The sequence below is a fragment of the Epargyreus clarus genome, unplaced genomic scaffold (assembly GCF_041222505.1).
Source record: "Epargyreus clarus isolate Ecla_fem2 unplaced genomic scaffold, WU_Ecla_fem_2.2 ptg000029l, whole genome shotgun sequence".
NCBI lineage: Eukaryota > Metazoa > Arthropoda > Insecta > Lepidoptera > Hesperiidae > Epargyreus > Epargyreus clarus.
In genome coordinates this window covers 6,331,882-6,346,636 of record NW_027332235.1, presented here as the reverse complement: position 1 = coordinate 6,346,636, position 14,755 = coordinate 6,331,882, and the positions used below count along the sequence as shown (strand labels likewise).

Below are 14,755 nucleotides of genomic sequence, written 5' to 3'. Positions count from 1 at the left end.
ATGTATGTACATTATGCTTTAAATTTGCAACACGTCATCTCTCTATTCACTGCTATTATTCCAGGCTTCTAAGTTCAGGTTTGAAGCGTAGGCATAACGAAAATACACTTTAAAAGTTCAACAATATGTCTGTAGAACTAGCAACACATCAATGAGGTACGACTCAAATTCTATCTAGGGTTCCTTATTAATGTCCATCGTCAGGTACCACTTTCAATCCAATAAACTGAATCTCGTTTGCTATTATAAATTACTCATAATTTGTTACTGGGGATCAAACCCGAAACCCTGCGTATCAGACTCGTATGGAGACTGCTATATTACGCGAATAGATCTTACAATTTATTTATTGAAATGATGAAATAAAGAACAAGTGTATAAATAAAACAAATGTTACATTCATAGAATGATTTACTTAGATTGGTGAGCAATCTTAATTACATTTCATTTACATTCAAAATAATCTAAATGTACATTCTGCACTGTTAAATTACAATTTATAATGATACAATAAAATTATTTATATAACATTGATTAAAAAGAATTTATGGCGTAATTCGTGTAAGTTTTTTTGCTTCAAATTTACATAACATGAAAGTGTAATTTACACTGCGCTTACATTTTACAAGAATTTAAACACATTTTACAAAAAAAATAACAACACAGAATGTACTAGATTAATTTATATTGTGTATATATTATCTATATGATGGCCACGTTTAGGTTACTGGCAAAATATTTACAAAAAAACATTATCACAAATGAGTATAATAGTGTAGAATATTATAGTAAAATTGTAAAAAAATATATTATTATAATAAATATGCATAATTTCACGGCACGAATATATATATTGACTAGGGTCACTAATATATAACATCATATGAATTATATATAAAAATTCGTTATAGGATGCATTAATGATTTAGACCCATAATGGTAAGTAAACCATGTTAATATCTGGACACAATTTTAAATAAATTCGAAGATATTTGATTAAAATTATCAATTAATTACCATTGACTCGTTTAAGGAAACATTAATGTTATGATTACGAATTTATCTAAAATGGTTCAAAATTCATAAGCAATACAATTGTCGGCAATAAAAACGGTAAACCGAAAACTGATGGATAGAATTTCAGCTTATGGCACTATTTTATATAAAAATAAAATAGGCATTTTTAAGTAAACGCCTAAAATAAAGCTAAAAAGGCAGTGATAGGCAAATCGTAGGTCAAAGAGACATGTAAACATAAGTGTCGTAATATACTAGTCGACAATATTTTACAAAATATCACAAATTGTTATCTTAATGCAAACATATTCAACAAGCCTGGTTGATGCTTAAGACTGATGGGTTTTCAATGATTCTATTGTTGCTTCTCCTATGTTTGTGTACATATAGTGCAACGGCAATAGATAGAAGAACGAACAACACTGCGCCGGCGATCGTGAGGTACAAGAATCCAAAGTTCTCACTGATTTCAGAAACATCGCTTTCAATTTTGCTTAAATCTCTCACATTTCTTGTGCGTGGTTTGGTGCGAGAGAAAGAGAAATTATCTGAAAACATTAAATAATACATTTATAAACCATACACTTTAATAATAAAAATGAAAAGCCACCGGAGCGGTACGAGCGGCTGTGCAAATTTAAAATATAGCAAGAGAATCCAATTATACACAAGCAAGAATGGCTTCAGTCACTTTGAAGCCACGTCATTAAGAAACTAAATACGAGTCACCCTGTAAGTACGAGTGTTAAAATTGTCTAGTGTACAAAATATTTTGTATTTAAACAATTGTAATTTATGTATACAATATAAGTAAGACACAAAAACACAAAAAAGTCCCTTGTTATTTTTTTATTTTGCACAACACAACTGTAAGCATAAGTAAATTAGAAAAAAATCGAAGTCTGAGAAAACTTACCGACGTCTTGTTGCGTGTCATCATAATAATCAAAGACTTTCGAAGCCAATCTTCCCGATTTTACTTCATTTTCGGACGGGTATGGCGGCAAATAAGTAGCTGGGGGATTAGTGCTACTCGGTGCAAATGGCTGTGGACATTTAGGGTCCTTCGATCCAGGATAACAAGAACTAGGGGTAGGAGTTGGTTGTGGGCATCGTGGGTCGCTGCTGCCAGGATAGCATTTGGGAGGTTTAGGTGTCGTGGGTTTGGGACAGCGAGGATCCGTGCTACCGGGGAAGCATCTTGGAGCTTCAGGAGTCGTGGGCTTGGGGCAGCGAGGGTCTGTGCTACCGGGGTAGCACCTTGGAGCTTCAGGTGTCGTGGGCTTGGGGCAGCGAGGGTCTGTGCTACCGGGGAAGCATCTTGGAGCTTCTTGTGTCGTAGGCTTGGGGCAGCGAGGGTCGGTGCTACCGGGGAAGCATCTTGGAGCTTCAGGTGTCGTGGGCTTGGGGCAGCGAGGGTCTGTGCTACCGGGGAAGCATCTTGGAGCTTCTGGTGTCGTAGGCTTTGGGCAACGAGGGTCTGTGCTACCAGGGAAGCATCTTGGAGCTTCAGGTGTCGTAGGCTTGGGGCAGCGAGGGTCTGTGCTACCGGGGAAGCATCTTGGAGCTTCAGGTGTCGTAGGCTTGGGGCAGCGAGGATCCGTGCTACCGGGGAAGCATCGTGGGGGTTCAGGTGTCGTAGGCTTGGGGCAGCGAGGGTCTGTGCTACCGGGGAAGCATCTTGGAGCTTCTGGTGTTGTAGGCTTAGGACAGCGAGGATCCGTGCTACCGGGGAAGCATCTTGGAGCTTCTGGTGTTGTAGGCTTAGGGCAGCGAGGATCAGTAGAACCAGGATAGCACTTGAGTTCAGGTGTAGAAGGCGGTAAGTATGTCGGAGGTGTTAAGGTAGTTACTGTTGGTGGCTGTGGGCAACGTGGGTCAGGTGAGCCAGGATAACAGACAGGCTTAGGAGTGGTGGGTTTAGGGCATCGTGAATCAGTGCTACCGGGATAGCATCTAGGCCCAGCGGGTGTTGTTGGCTTAGGGCAACGAGGATCATTATTGCCTGGGAAGCAATTAGGTGGAGCAGGTGTAGTGGGTTTAGGGCAGCGAGGGTCTGTGCTGCCAGGGTAGCATCGTGGTGCTTCGGGCGTAGTAGGCTTAGGGCAACGAGGATCATTATTGCCTGGGAAGCAATTAGGTGGAGCAGGTGTAGTGGGTTTAGGGCAGCGAGGGTCTGTGCTGCCAGGGTAGCATCGTGGTGCTTCGGGCGTAGTAGGCTTAGGGCAACGAGGATCATTATTGCCTGGGAAGCAATTAGGTGGAGCAGGTGTAGTGGGTTTAGGGCAGCGAGGGTCTGTGCTGCCAGGGTAGCATCGTGGTGCTTCGGGCGTAGTAGGCTTAGGGCAACGAGGGTCTGTGTTACCAGGGAAGCATCTTGGAGCTTCTGGTGTTGTAGGCTTGGGGCAGCGAGGATCCGTGCTACCGGGGAAGCATCGGGGAGGTTCAGGTGTCGTAGGCTTGGGGCAGCGAGGGTCTGTACTACCGGGGAAGCATCTTGGAGCTTCTGGTGTTGTAGGCTTAGGGCAGCGAGGATCAGTAGAACCAGGATAACACTTGAGTTCAGGTGTAGAAGGCGGTAAGTATGTCGGAGGTGTTAAGGTAGTTACTGTTGGTGGCTGTGGGCAACGTGGGTCAGGTGAGCCAGGATAACAGACAGGCTTAGGAGTGGTGGGTTTAGGGCATCGTGGATCAGTGCTACCGGGATAGCATCTCGGCCCAGCGGGTGTTGTTGGCTTAGGGCAACGAGGATCGTTATTGCCTGGGAAGCAATTAGGTGGAGCAGGTGTAGTGGATTTAGGGCAGCGAGGGTCTGTGCTGCCGGGGTAGCATCGTGGTGCTTCGGGCGTTGTAGGCTTAGGGCAACGAGGATCGTTATTGCCTGGGAAGCAATTAGGTGGAGCAGGTGTAGTGGGTTTAGGGCAGCGAGGGTTTGTGCTGCCAGGGTAGCATCGTGGTGCTTCGGGCGTAGTAGGCTTAGGGCAGCGAGGGTCTGTACTGCCAGGGTAGCAACGAGGTGGTTCAGGTGTAGTGGGTTTAGGGCAGCGAGAATCTGTGCTGCCAGGGAAGCATCGCGGTGGTTCAGGAGTGGTGGGTTTAGGGCAGCGAGGGTCTGTGCTACCAGGGAAGCATCGTGGAGGTTCTGGTGTCGTCGGTTTCGGGCAACGAGGATCAGTACTACCAGGGAAGCACTTTGGCGGGGCAGGTGTGGTCGGCTTAGGGCAACGTGGATCAGTGCTTCCTGGGAAGCATCTTGGTGGAGCAGGAGTAGTTGGCTTGGGGCATCGAGGATCAGTGCTGCCCGGGAAGCACTTAGGTGGGGCAGGTGTCGTAGGTTTGGGGCAGCGAGGGTCGTTGTTACCAGGGAAACAATTTGGAGGTCTCGGTGTGGATGGTGCAGGACAACGGGAGTCAGTAGAGCCAGGGTAACACTTGAATTCCGGCGTAGAGGGTGGTAAATATGTGGGAGGTGTTAGAGTAGTGACTGTTGGTGGTTGTGGACAACGTGGGTCAGGCGAGCCAGGATAACAGACAGGTTTAGAAGTGGTCGGTTTAGGGCAGCGTGGATCAGTGCTACCGGGATAGCACCTCGGCGGAGCGGGTGTTGTTGGCTTAGGGCAACGAGGGTCCGTGCTGCCGGGATAGCAGTTTGGAGGAGCGGATGTTGTAGGTTTAGGGCAGCGTGGATCAGTGCTACCGGGATAGCACCTCGGCGCAGCGGGTGTTGTTGGCTTAGGGCAACGAGGATCGGTGTTGCCAGGGAAGCAATTAGGTGGAGCAGGTGTTGTAGGTCTAGGACAACGAGGGTCTGTATTGCCTGGGTAGCAGTTTGGCGGGGCAATTGTTGTTGGCTTAGGACATCGAGGGTCGCTGTTTCCAGGGTAGCAATTAGGTGGGGCAGGCGTTGTTGGTTTTGGACAGCGAGGATCAGTGTTGCCAGGGAAACAATTTGGTGGTTTCGGTGTAGTTGGTGCAGGACAACGGGAATCAGTAGAACCAGGATAACATTTGAATTCCGGGGTTGAGGGCGGTAAGTATGTCGGAGGTGTCAAGGTAGTTACCGTCGGTGGCTGTGGGCAACGTGGGTCAGGTGAGCCAGGATAACATACAGGCTTGGGAGTGGTTGGTTTAGGGCATCGTGGATCTGTGCTACCGGGATAGCATCTCGGTGGTTCAGGTGTTGTTGGTTTCGGGCAGCGAGGATCAGTGCTACCAGAGAAGCAGTTGGGCGGTGCAGGCGTTGTTGGTTTAGGACAGCGTGGGTCATTGTTGTCAGGGTAACAATTAGGAGGAGCAGGTGTTGAGGGTTTGGGACACCGAGGATCAGAACTGCCTGGGAAGCATCTTGGTGGAGTAGGTGTTGTTGGTTTGGGGCAACGAGGATCAGTGTTACCGGGGAAGCAATTAGGCGGTGCAGGCGTTGTTGGCTTAGGACAGCGTGGGTCATTGTTGCCAGGGTAGCAGTTAGGGGGAGCAGGTGTTGTGGGCTTGGGACAGCGAGGATCAGTGCTGCCTGGGAAGCATCTCGGTGCAGCAGGTGTTGTTGGTTTGGGGCAACGAGGATCAGTGTTCCCGGGGAAGCAATTAGGCGGTGCAGGCGTTGTTGGCTTAGGACAGCGTGGGTTATTGTTGCCAGGGTAGCAGTTAGGGGGAGCAGGTGTTGTTGGCTTGGGGCAGCGAGGATCAGTGTTACCGGGGAAACAATTAGGTGGTGCAGGCGTTGTTGGCTTAGGACAGCGTGGGTCATTGTTGCCAGGGTAGCAGTTAGGGGGAGCAGGTGTTGTGGGCTTGGGACAGCGAGGATCAGTGCTGCCTGGGAAGCATCTCGGTGCAGCAGGTGTTGTTGGTTTGGGACAGCGAGGATCAGTGTTACCGGGGAAACAATTAGGTGGTGCAGGCGTTGTTGGCTTAGGACAGCGTGGGTCATTGTTGCCAGGGTAGCAGTTAGGGGGAGCAGGTGTTGTGGGCTTGGGACAGCGAGGATCAGTGCTGCCTGGGAAGCATCTCGGTGCAGCAGGTGTTGTTGGTTTGGGACAGCGAGGATCAGTGTTACCGGGGAAACAATTAGGTGGTGCAGGCGTTGTTGGCTTAGGACAGCGTGGGTCATTGTTGCCAGGGTAGCAGTTAGGGGGAGCAGGTGTTGTGGGCTTGGGACAGCGAAGATCAGTGCTGCCTGGGAAGCATCTCGGTGCAGCAGGTGTTGTTGGTTTGGGGCAACGAGGATCAGTACTACCAGGGAAGCACTTTGGCGGGGCAGGTGTGGTCGGCTTAGGGCAACGTGGATCAGTGCTTCCTGGGAAGCATCTTGGTGGAGCAGGAGTTGTTGGCTTGGGGCATCGAGGATCAGTGCTGCCCGGGAAGCACTTAGGTGGGGCAGGTGTCGTAGGTTTGGGGCAGCGAGGGTCGGTGTTTCCAGGGAAACAATTTGGAGGTTTAGGTGTGGATGGTGCAGGACAACGGGAATCATTAGAGCCAGGGTAACACTTGAATTGCGGCGTAGAGGGTGGTAAATATGTTGGAGGTGTTAGAGTAGTGACTGTTGGTGGTTGTGGACAACGTGGGTCAGGCGAGCCAGGATAACAAACAGGCTTAGGAGTGGTTGGTTTAGGGCAGCGAGGGTCTGTGCTGCCAGGGAAGCATCGCGGTGGTTCAGGTGTTGTTGGTTTGGGGCAGCGAGGGTCTGTGCTGCCAGGGAAGCATCGCGGTGGTTCAGGTGTTGTTGGTTTGGGGCAGCGAGGGTCAGTACTGCCAGGGTAGCATCGTGGTGGTTCAGGAGTGGTGGGTTTAGGGCAGCGAGGGTCAGTACTGCCAGGGAAGCATCTTGGTGGTTCAGGTGTAGTGGGTTTAGGGCAGCGAGGGTCTGTGCTGCCAGGGTAGCATCGCGGTGGCTCAGGTGTTGTTGGTTTGGGGCAGCGAGGGTCAGTACTGCCAGGGTAGCATCGTGGTGGTTCAGGAGTGGTGGGTTTAGGGCAGCGAGGGTCAGTACTGCCAGGGTAGCATCTTGGTGGTTCAGGAGTGGTGGGTTTAGGGCAACGAGGGTCTGTGCTGCCAGGGTAGCAACGAGGTGGTTCAGGTGTTGTTGGTTTGGGGCAGCGAGGATCAGTGTTGCCAGGGAAACAATTTGGTGGTTTCGGTGTAGTTGGTGCAGGACAACGGGAATCAGTAGAACCAGGATAACATTTGAATTCCGGGGTTGAGGGCGGTAAGTATGTCGGAGGTGTCAAGGTAGTTACCGTCGGTGGCTGTGGGCAACGTGGGTCAGGTGAGCCAGGATAACATACAGGCTTGGGAGTGGTTGGTTTAGGGCATCGTGGATCTGTGCTACCGGGATAGCATCTCGGTGGTTCAGGTGTTGTTGGTTTGGGGCAGCGAGGGTCAGTACTACCAGGGTAGCATCGTGGTGGTTCAGGAGTGGTGGGTTTAGGGCAGCGAGGGTCAGTACTGCCAGGGTAGCATCTTGGTGGTTCAGGTGTAGTGGGTTTAGGGCAGCGAGGGTCTGTGCTGCCAGGGTAGCATCGCGGTGGTTCAGGTGTTGTTGGTTTGGGGCAGCGAGGGTCAGTACTGCCAGGGTAGCATCGTGGTGGTTCAGGAGTGGTGGGTTTAGGGCAGCGAGGGTCAGTACTGCCAGGGTAGCATCTTGGTGGTTCAGGAGTGGTGGGTTTAGGGCAACGAGGGTCTGTGCTGCCAGGGTAGCAACGCGGTGGTTCAGGTGTTGTTGGTTTGGGGCAGCGAGGATCTGTACTGCCCGGGTAGCATCGTGGTGGTTCAGGTGTAGTGGGTTTAGGGCAACGTGGATCTGTGCTGCCAGGGAAGCATCGCGGTGGTTCAGGTGTAGTGGGTTTAGGGCAGCGAGGGTCTGTGCTGCCAGGGAAGCATCGCGGTGGTTCAGGTGTTGTTGGTTTGGGGCAGCGAGGATCTGTACTACCAGGGTAGCATCTTGGTGGTTCGGGGGTTGTGGGCCTAGGGCAGCGTGGGTCTGTGCTGCCAGGGTAGCAACGAGGTGCTTCGGGTGTTGTAGGTTTAGGGCATCGGGGATCAGTGCTGCCCGGGAAGCACTTAGGTGGGGCAGGTGTCGTAGGTTTGGGGCAGCGAGGGTCGGTGTTTCCAGGGAAACAATTTGGAGGTTTCGGTGTGGATGGAGCAGGACAACGGGAATCAGTAGAGCCAGGGTAACACTTGAATTCTGGCGTAGAGGGTGGTAAATATGTTGGAGGTGTTAGAGTAGTGACTGTTGGTGGTTGTGGACAACGTGGGTCAGGCGAGCCAGGATAACAGACAGGCTTAGGAGTGGTTGGTTTAGGGCAGCGAGGGTCAGTACTGCCAGGATAGCATCGTGGTGGTTCAGGTGTTGTAATTTTGGGGCAGCGAGGATCTGTGCTGCCAGGGAAGCATCGCGGTGGTTCAGGTGTAGTGGGCTTAGGGCAGCGAGAATCTGTACTGCCAGGGAAGCATTTTGGCGGAGCAGGTGTAGTCGGCTTAGGGCAGCGTGGGTCAGTGCTTCCTGGGAAGCATCGTGGTGGTTCTGGTGTTGTTGGTTTGGGGCAGCGAGGATCTGTACTGCCAGGGTAGCATCGTGGTGGTTCAGGCGTTGTGGGTTTAGGGCAACGTGGATCTGTGCTGCCAGGGAAGCATCGCGGTGGTTCAGGTGTAGTGGGTTTAGGGCAGCGAGGGTCTGTGCTGCCAGGGTAGCAACGAGGTGGTTCAGGCGTTGTTGGTTTGGGGCAGCGAGAATCTGTACTGCCAGGGAAGCATCGTGGTGCTTCAGGCGTTGTGGGCTTGGGGCAGCGAGGATCTGTACTGCCAGGGAAGCATTTTGGCGGGGCAGGTGTAGTCGGCTTAGGGCAGCGTGGGTCAGTGCTTCCTGGGAAGCATCTTGGTGGTTCGGGGGTTGTGGGCCTAGGGCAGCGTGGGTCTGTGCTGCCAGGGTAGCAACGAGGTGCTTCGGGTGTTGTAGGTTTAGGGCATCGGGGATCAGTGCTGCCCGGGAAGCACTTAGGTGGGACAGGTGTCGTAGGTTTGGGGCAGCGAGGGTCGGTGTTTCCAGGGAAACAATTTGGAGGTTTCGGTGTGGATGGAGCAGGACAACGAGAGTCAGTAGAGCCAGGGTAACACTTGAATTCCGGCGTAGATGGTGGTAAATATGTTGGAGGTGTTAGAGTAGTGACTGTTGGTGGTTGTGGACAACGTGGGTCAGGCGAGCCAGGATAACAGACAGGCTTAGGAGTGGTTGGTTTAGGGCAGCGAGGGTCTGTACTGCCAGGATAGCATCGTGGTGGTTCAGGCGTTGTGGGCTTGGGGCAGCGAGGATCTGTGCTGCCAGGGAAGCATCGCGGTGGTTCGGGTGTTGTGGGTTTGGGGCAGCGAGAGTCTGTGCTGCCAGGGTAGCATCGCGGTGGTTCAGGTGTAGTGGGTTTAGGGCAGCGAGGGTCTGTGCTGCCAGGGTAGCAACGAGGTGGTTCAGGTGTTGTTGGTTTGGGGCAGCGAGAATCTGTACTGCCAGGGAAGCATCGTGGTGCTTCAGGCGTTGTGGGCTTGGGGCAGCGAGGATCTGTACTGCCAGGGAAGCATTTTGGCGGGGCAGGTGTAGTCGGCTTAGGGCAGCGTGGGTCAGTGCTTCCAGGGAAGCATCTCGGTGGTTCAGGCGTTGTGGGTTTAGGGCAACGTGGATCTGTGCTGCCAGGGAAGCATCGCGGTGGTTCAGGTGTAGTGGGTTTGGGGCAGCGAGGATCTGTGCTGCCAGGGAAGCATCGCGGTGGTTCGGGTGTTGTGGGTTTGGGGCAGCGAGGGTCTGTGCTGCCAGGGTAGCATCGTGGTGGTTCAGGCGTTGTGGGCTTGGGGCAGCGAGGATCTGTACTGCCAGGGAAGCATCGCGGTGGTTCGGGTGTTGTGGGTTTGGGGCAGCGAGGGTCTGTGCTGCCAGGGTAGCATCGTGGTGGTTCAGGCGTTGTGGGCTTGGGGCAGCGAGGATCTGTACTGCCAGGGAAGCAACGAGGTGGTTCAGGTGTTGTTGGTTTGGGGCAGCGTGGGTCTGTGCTGCCAGGGAAGCATCGCGGTGGTTCAGGTGTGGTGGGTTTAGGGCAGCGCGGATCAGTGCTGCCAGGATAACAATTTGGTTGTGCAGGTGTAGTTGGTTTAGGACAACGAGGATCAGTGGATCCTGGATAGCACCTTATTTCTGGCGTTGAAGGGGGTAAATACGTTGGTGGCGTCTGAGTGGTAGGACGGGGTGGCTGTGGGCATCTGGAGTCTGGGCTGCCAGGATAACATGAAATGGGTGTTGACTGTGTTGTTGGCCTTGGGCATCGTGGGTCTAGACTACCAGGGAAGCAATTCGGCGCTTCACGACAGTTAGGATCCGGCGATCCAGGATAACATTTCGTTTGAGGTACTGTTGTTAAGCACCTGGGATCAGGCGAACCTGGGTAACATTTTTGAGGTGGTCGTATCGTAGTTGTTACTTTTTCTTTGTCGCAGTTTGAGTCGCAATTGCTTCTGCAGAGCTGAAATACAAAGTATGATTTTAATTAAAACTCTTTAAGTCTAATTTATTTCTTTACCAACCCATATGTAGTTGACTACAATTTTGATTCGAATCCTATTTAAGGTTGAATGTGCTGTAAATGTGAGCAGCACTCATAATAATATATTCATTATTTAAGTAATAATAAATATGTCGGAACAAATACGGCAGTTCTCCTATTATAAAATGAAATGATAACACCTGAGGTAAAACACCTGCATCTTAAAATACGAAAACAAGTGCACGTGCGCCGGTCTCTTTAAAAAAGGCCGCACCGGCGACATCGGGGCATTACTGCTCGAGCCTTGGAACAGTGCGGATCTCCTTAGGACGTCGTTACGCTGCCCGAAGAATTTACGAAGCTCAACAATTCTCATGTGGTTTTCTTTCGAGGGTTTGAACATGAGTCATCAGCAACATAACAATGATTGTGACGTCAGCGGTGCTGACGTCACGCCCTTTTAAAAATACTACGGTCAGTGTTACTTGAATACAATAATTTATATTTTTTTTACCTCGACATTACACGTAAGATACACTTGGTCGGTGTCTGGGAAGCGGAAAGCAGAGACTTTGCTGTAGGCGATCAGTGTCGCTCCACTCTTGCCAGTATTCGTTGATTTCTGCCACACATCAATCAGCTTCTTCTTTCTGTGAATGATACATTTATATTACATCTAGGATATATCATTTGCGATTACTGGTTTAGGATATGTATTCAGTTAAAGTTGTTGTTGTTGTTGCCAAAATTAGTTTAAAGTTGACAACAAATTCTCATACGTTCGTTTTTAATAATCAATTTATCCATTTTTGTTTACCAACTATAGAAATCAGTAGTAGGCAGACATTGTCAAATCGATTTTTGTAGAATATTGCATTAATTACTATTAACGAGCGATAGACTACTGAGAGTTCCTGGTATTTTATTTGTTTTTTTTTTCAAATAAAATTTGTCTATGATATTCAAGTTGTGTCAAGGGAAATAATCTAGCGATCTACAATACCATATTGTGGCTATTTCACGTTACTCATCAAGAGATGGCCTTTCTGGATCATGTTGAAGCAAGTTTCCGCAACTTAATGAGAGATGGCTCTTTCTGAATCACGCTTTCGAAGTTTTCTCAATATCTTGTATATAGCGAGGAGCGAGGCCGCTCCCCGGGCATGATCACCTAGCCTGGAGGAAGGTCTTCCTTTAGCAAAAATATGAACATCATACAAAACTTACTTAGGACATCCTCCTTTATCAGTCAGTTGTATTTTGTTGGTCTTTGGACTGTCGTAATCTTCATTATCATACGCCCAACAGTCGTGGATCTTTAAGTCGAATTGTTTCCTCACATCCTTGAGGTATACCAAGATTGTCAAGTACTCTCCGATCTTGATCGAGTATTCTAATGGAGTTGTCTGATGAAGAAAAAAATAATTTCGGTTAGAAACGACTTTAGATCATAGTTATCGTTAGATATATAGTTAGACGTACTTATTTTAGAATTTTGTATGATTAGCGACATAATCTTCTTTACAATAATTCCTTATGTTTAAAGTGATATAAGGTACACAAGGACGAGTGGACAATATCCAGATACAGTACTTACAGATATCTAAATTTAATAATTCAATTACTTAAACGTTTTATAATTTGTCAGAGCAATGGTTTCCAACTCTACTTTTTTGGTTTTTACGGCTCCGGGTGACACAAAATTTTAAATAGATTTTGTAAAGCCTACGTAGATTTTTTGGTCCTGAGGACCTGTTTTTCAGTGACTATTTTCTTCATCTATATAAACATTAAATAATATTTTATGAAGTTTATTGTTTTCCTCTACTTTTAGTTTGGAAGGGTCAACAACAACGTATAAGAGATTCCTGAGTTATACTTGTTATTGTTTTTCACTGCTTTTAGTTAGGAAGGGTCAGCAATAATGTGTCAAAGATTCCTGAATTCCACTTACGTTGGGGAAAACTCCCTTTTGGATATCCATCCAGCACTCGATGCCGCCGGCAGGGCCCTGAACGGCGACGACGTCTAACATATCTACCATGAAGGGCTTGAGCTTCAGAGTGTGTGATTCTTCCTTCTTGATGACGCCGGTTGCGGACACTTCCAAGGATGTCTTTGCGCATGATACCTGAAACATATCACATTATGGTGGTCATAATGCAATATGATGAACTAACACCATTTCAATGTTTTACATCTGATGTAGATGGAATAGATTCTTTAATACAATCGTGTACGATTTCATGGTCATAGTATCGTCACATTTGTTGAATATAGAGGTTGTAAACATGCAGTCCACGTGATGGTAAGTGGCTCATTGCCCTGTGATCAACGCCAGATAAGATTAGAGTTCTACCTGAGGTACCGTTGCTACCCCTGAGGACTATGTTCTAACATACCACACACCAATATATTTTTTAGATACTGAGCATATACAATTTAGGTTAGCTACTATCACGTTAATTTTAATATATCACTCATTGCCTATTTCATTCGAAAGTGGAAAGGATTATCTTTACCTACATTCCAGGGAGACCATAAATTTGTATTAGTGCAATATGTGCAACATTAATTCAATACGTATTTCTTGCATGTTGCATAGTGCAGCGAAATGTTAGCCATAAATCAGCAACTTTGATGTGTATCGAGTTATTTTCTCACATTAATTAGTAATAGGCACACGATGTGACTTATTATTCAATGGGTGTGGATTATGAATTGCTAATCTATTGTTCATAAATTAGATTTTAGTTAAAACTCAATAATATATTGTGTATTTTTATCGTGAATGGTAATTAGGTTACAGAAGCAAATTAAAAGTATAAAATATATTTGGAAACATTAATCGATGACTTTTTTAAGTTACTTTTTCATTTAAAATCACTGTTTCTTCTTTAGGTCTGTTTTAGTTATTTCTTATTTATTTTCAATATTCACATGATACCGACTCCTCCAAAATTAGCGTTCTTGCTTTGTACCAAAATTAATGACTATCAAGTTCCAAGTTACCTTTCTGGCGAAGTCAGTAGAGCCTTGTACGAAGTCATCAGCCTGGAAGACGAGGACGTTGTCGATGGTGCCACAGGCATTGCAGAGAGGACGGCTTCCGCAGCCGTTGAGGGGTACCCGGAAAGAGTACCTCGACTGACTGCCTCCAAGTGACACATATCTGGAATTCAAATTAAATGGCATTTAAAGAAATAACGAAGCTTACTTTAAAAATTATGATCACGGTTATGGTTGCCATTCGAAAATCTTAGAAATTTGTATTTAAATAGAAAAATTTGATCCCATCGGAATTAAAAATGAAATTACACCCTTATTTCGGGAAAGTTCAGAGGGTTTGACTCTCCGCCATATAAGTTGACTCTGTCTTTATTTCTACTATTATAAAAGAACGAATAATGTTCTATTTAAACGTTGCAATTTAATCAAGTATCTTTTGCTCATCCTATCGTAGCGAAAAAAATCTAAGACTATGCTTTTGCTATAAACATCCTATCGTACACAAGCTGAAACTAATGAAACTTCTCATGAAATACCTTCCTTCATCGCTAATTCATCAAAGAAGAATGGATGAAGAACTATTTAATAACGCATAAAGACTACTCACTTGCATCTAGAGTCACTCAGGTACCCTTTGCTGTAAATAATGCCATCGTACACATCAGAAAACTCCACGGTCACGTCGATATAGTCGTCGGTACATTGTACGTTAATATCCGGAGCGTTCGGAAAGTCAGCGGCTCGGTAGCCTCTCACGAAGTTGACCCCTTCCTCTTCGCTGTTATCGAAGAACGGTGATAGAGCATTGTTGCCGGAGAGTTGAAGGTTCAACTCCGCAGCGGTGAGAGTGTTTTCATCTGAAACAGCTGTAGCGAGCGACAGCTACAGCGAATTAAGATGTTTTAGGTTATCAACTCATTATTTACTGTTTTACTGCTGGTCTCGGGTCTCAGATTGAGAAGGAATAGGCATAGGTTTAAGTGCGAATTGATAGACTTCACGTACCAATGAGATCCTTTTTTTAGATTTCTTAGATATGTAGGTTTCCTCACAATGTTTTCCTTCACCGTTAAAGCAAGTGATAATTAATTTATAATACACACTTAATTGGAAAATCAGATGTGATTCGAAATTTGGACACCTCGATCGATAGGTCGACTTTCAATCGCTAGCTATTCGATATAAAAAAAAAATATACGGTCGAATTG

At 47.5% G+C, this 14,755-nt stretch overlaps 2 protein-coding genes across 2 annotated transcripts in view; both read right to left on the bottom strand.

The window, feature by feature from the left end:
• LOC140754485 (uncharacterized) overlaps positions 1-14,755 on the bottom strand; it is a 226,960-nt gene that overhangs the window by 12,530 nt on the left and 199,675 nt on the right. The window lies entirely within an intron of this gene.
• zye (zona pellucida domain-containing protein zye) overlaps positions 429-14,755 on the bottom strand; it is a 97,040-nt gene continuing 82,713 nt past the window's right edge. Inside the window, exons 3-9 of the mRNA XM_073089244.1 lie at positions 14,155-14,429; positions 13,551-13,710; positions 12,493-12,669; positions 11,766-11,944; positions 11,053-11,188; positions 1,934-10,517; positions 429-1,565 (exon numbers count right to left, since the gene is read on the bottom strand). Of these exons, the coding sequence (XP_072945345.1) occupies positions 1,327-1,565; positions 1,934-10,517; positions 11,053-11,188; positions 11,766-11,944; positions 12,493-12,669; positions 13,551-13,710; positions 14,155-14,429 (9,750 nt within the window). The 3' untranslated portion in view covers positions 429-1,326. The remainder of the gene's footprint in view (positions 1,566-1,933; positions 10,518-11,052; positions 11,189-11,765; positions 11,945-12,492; positions 12,670-13,550; positions 13,711-14,154; positions 14,430-14,755) is intronic.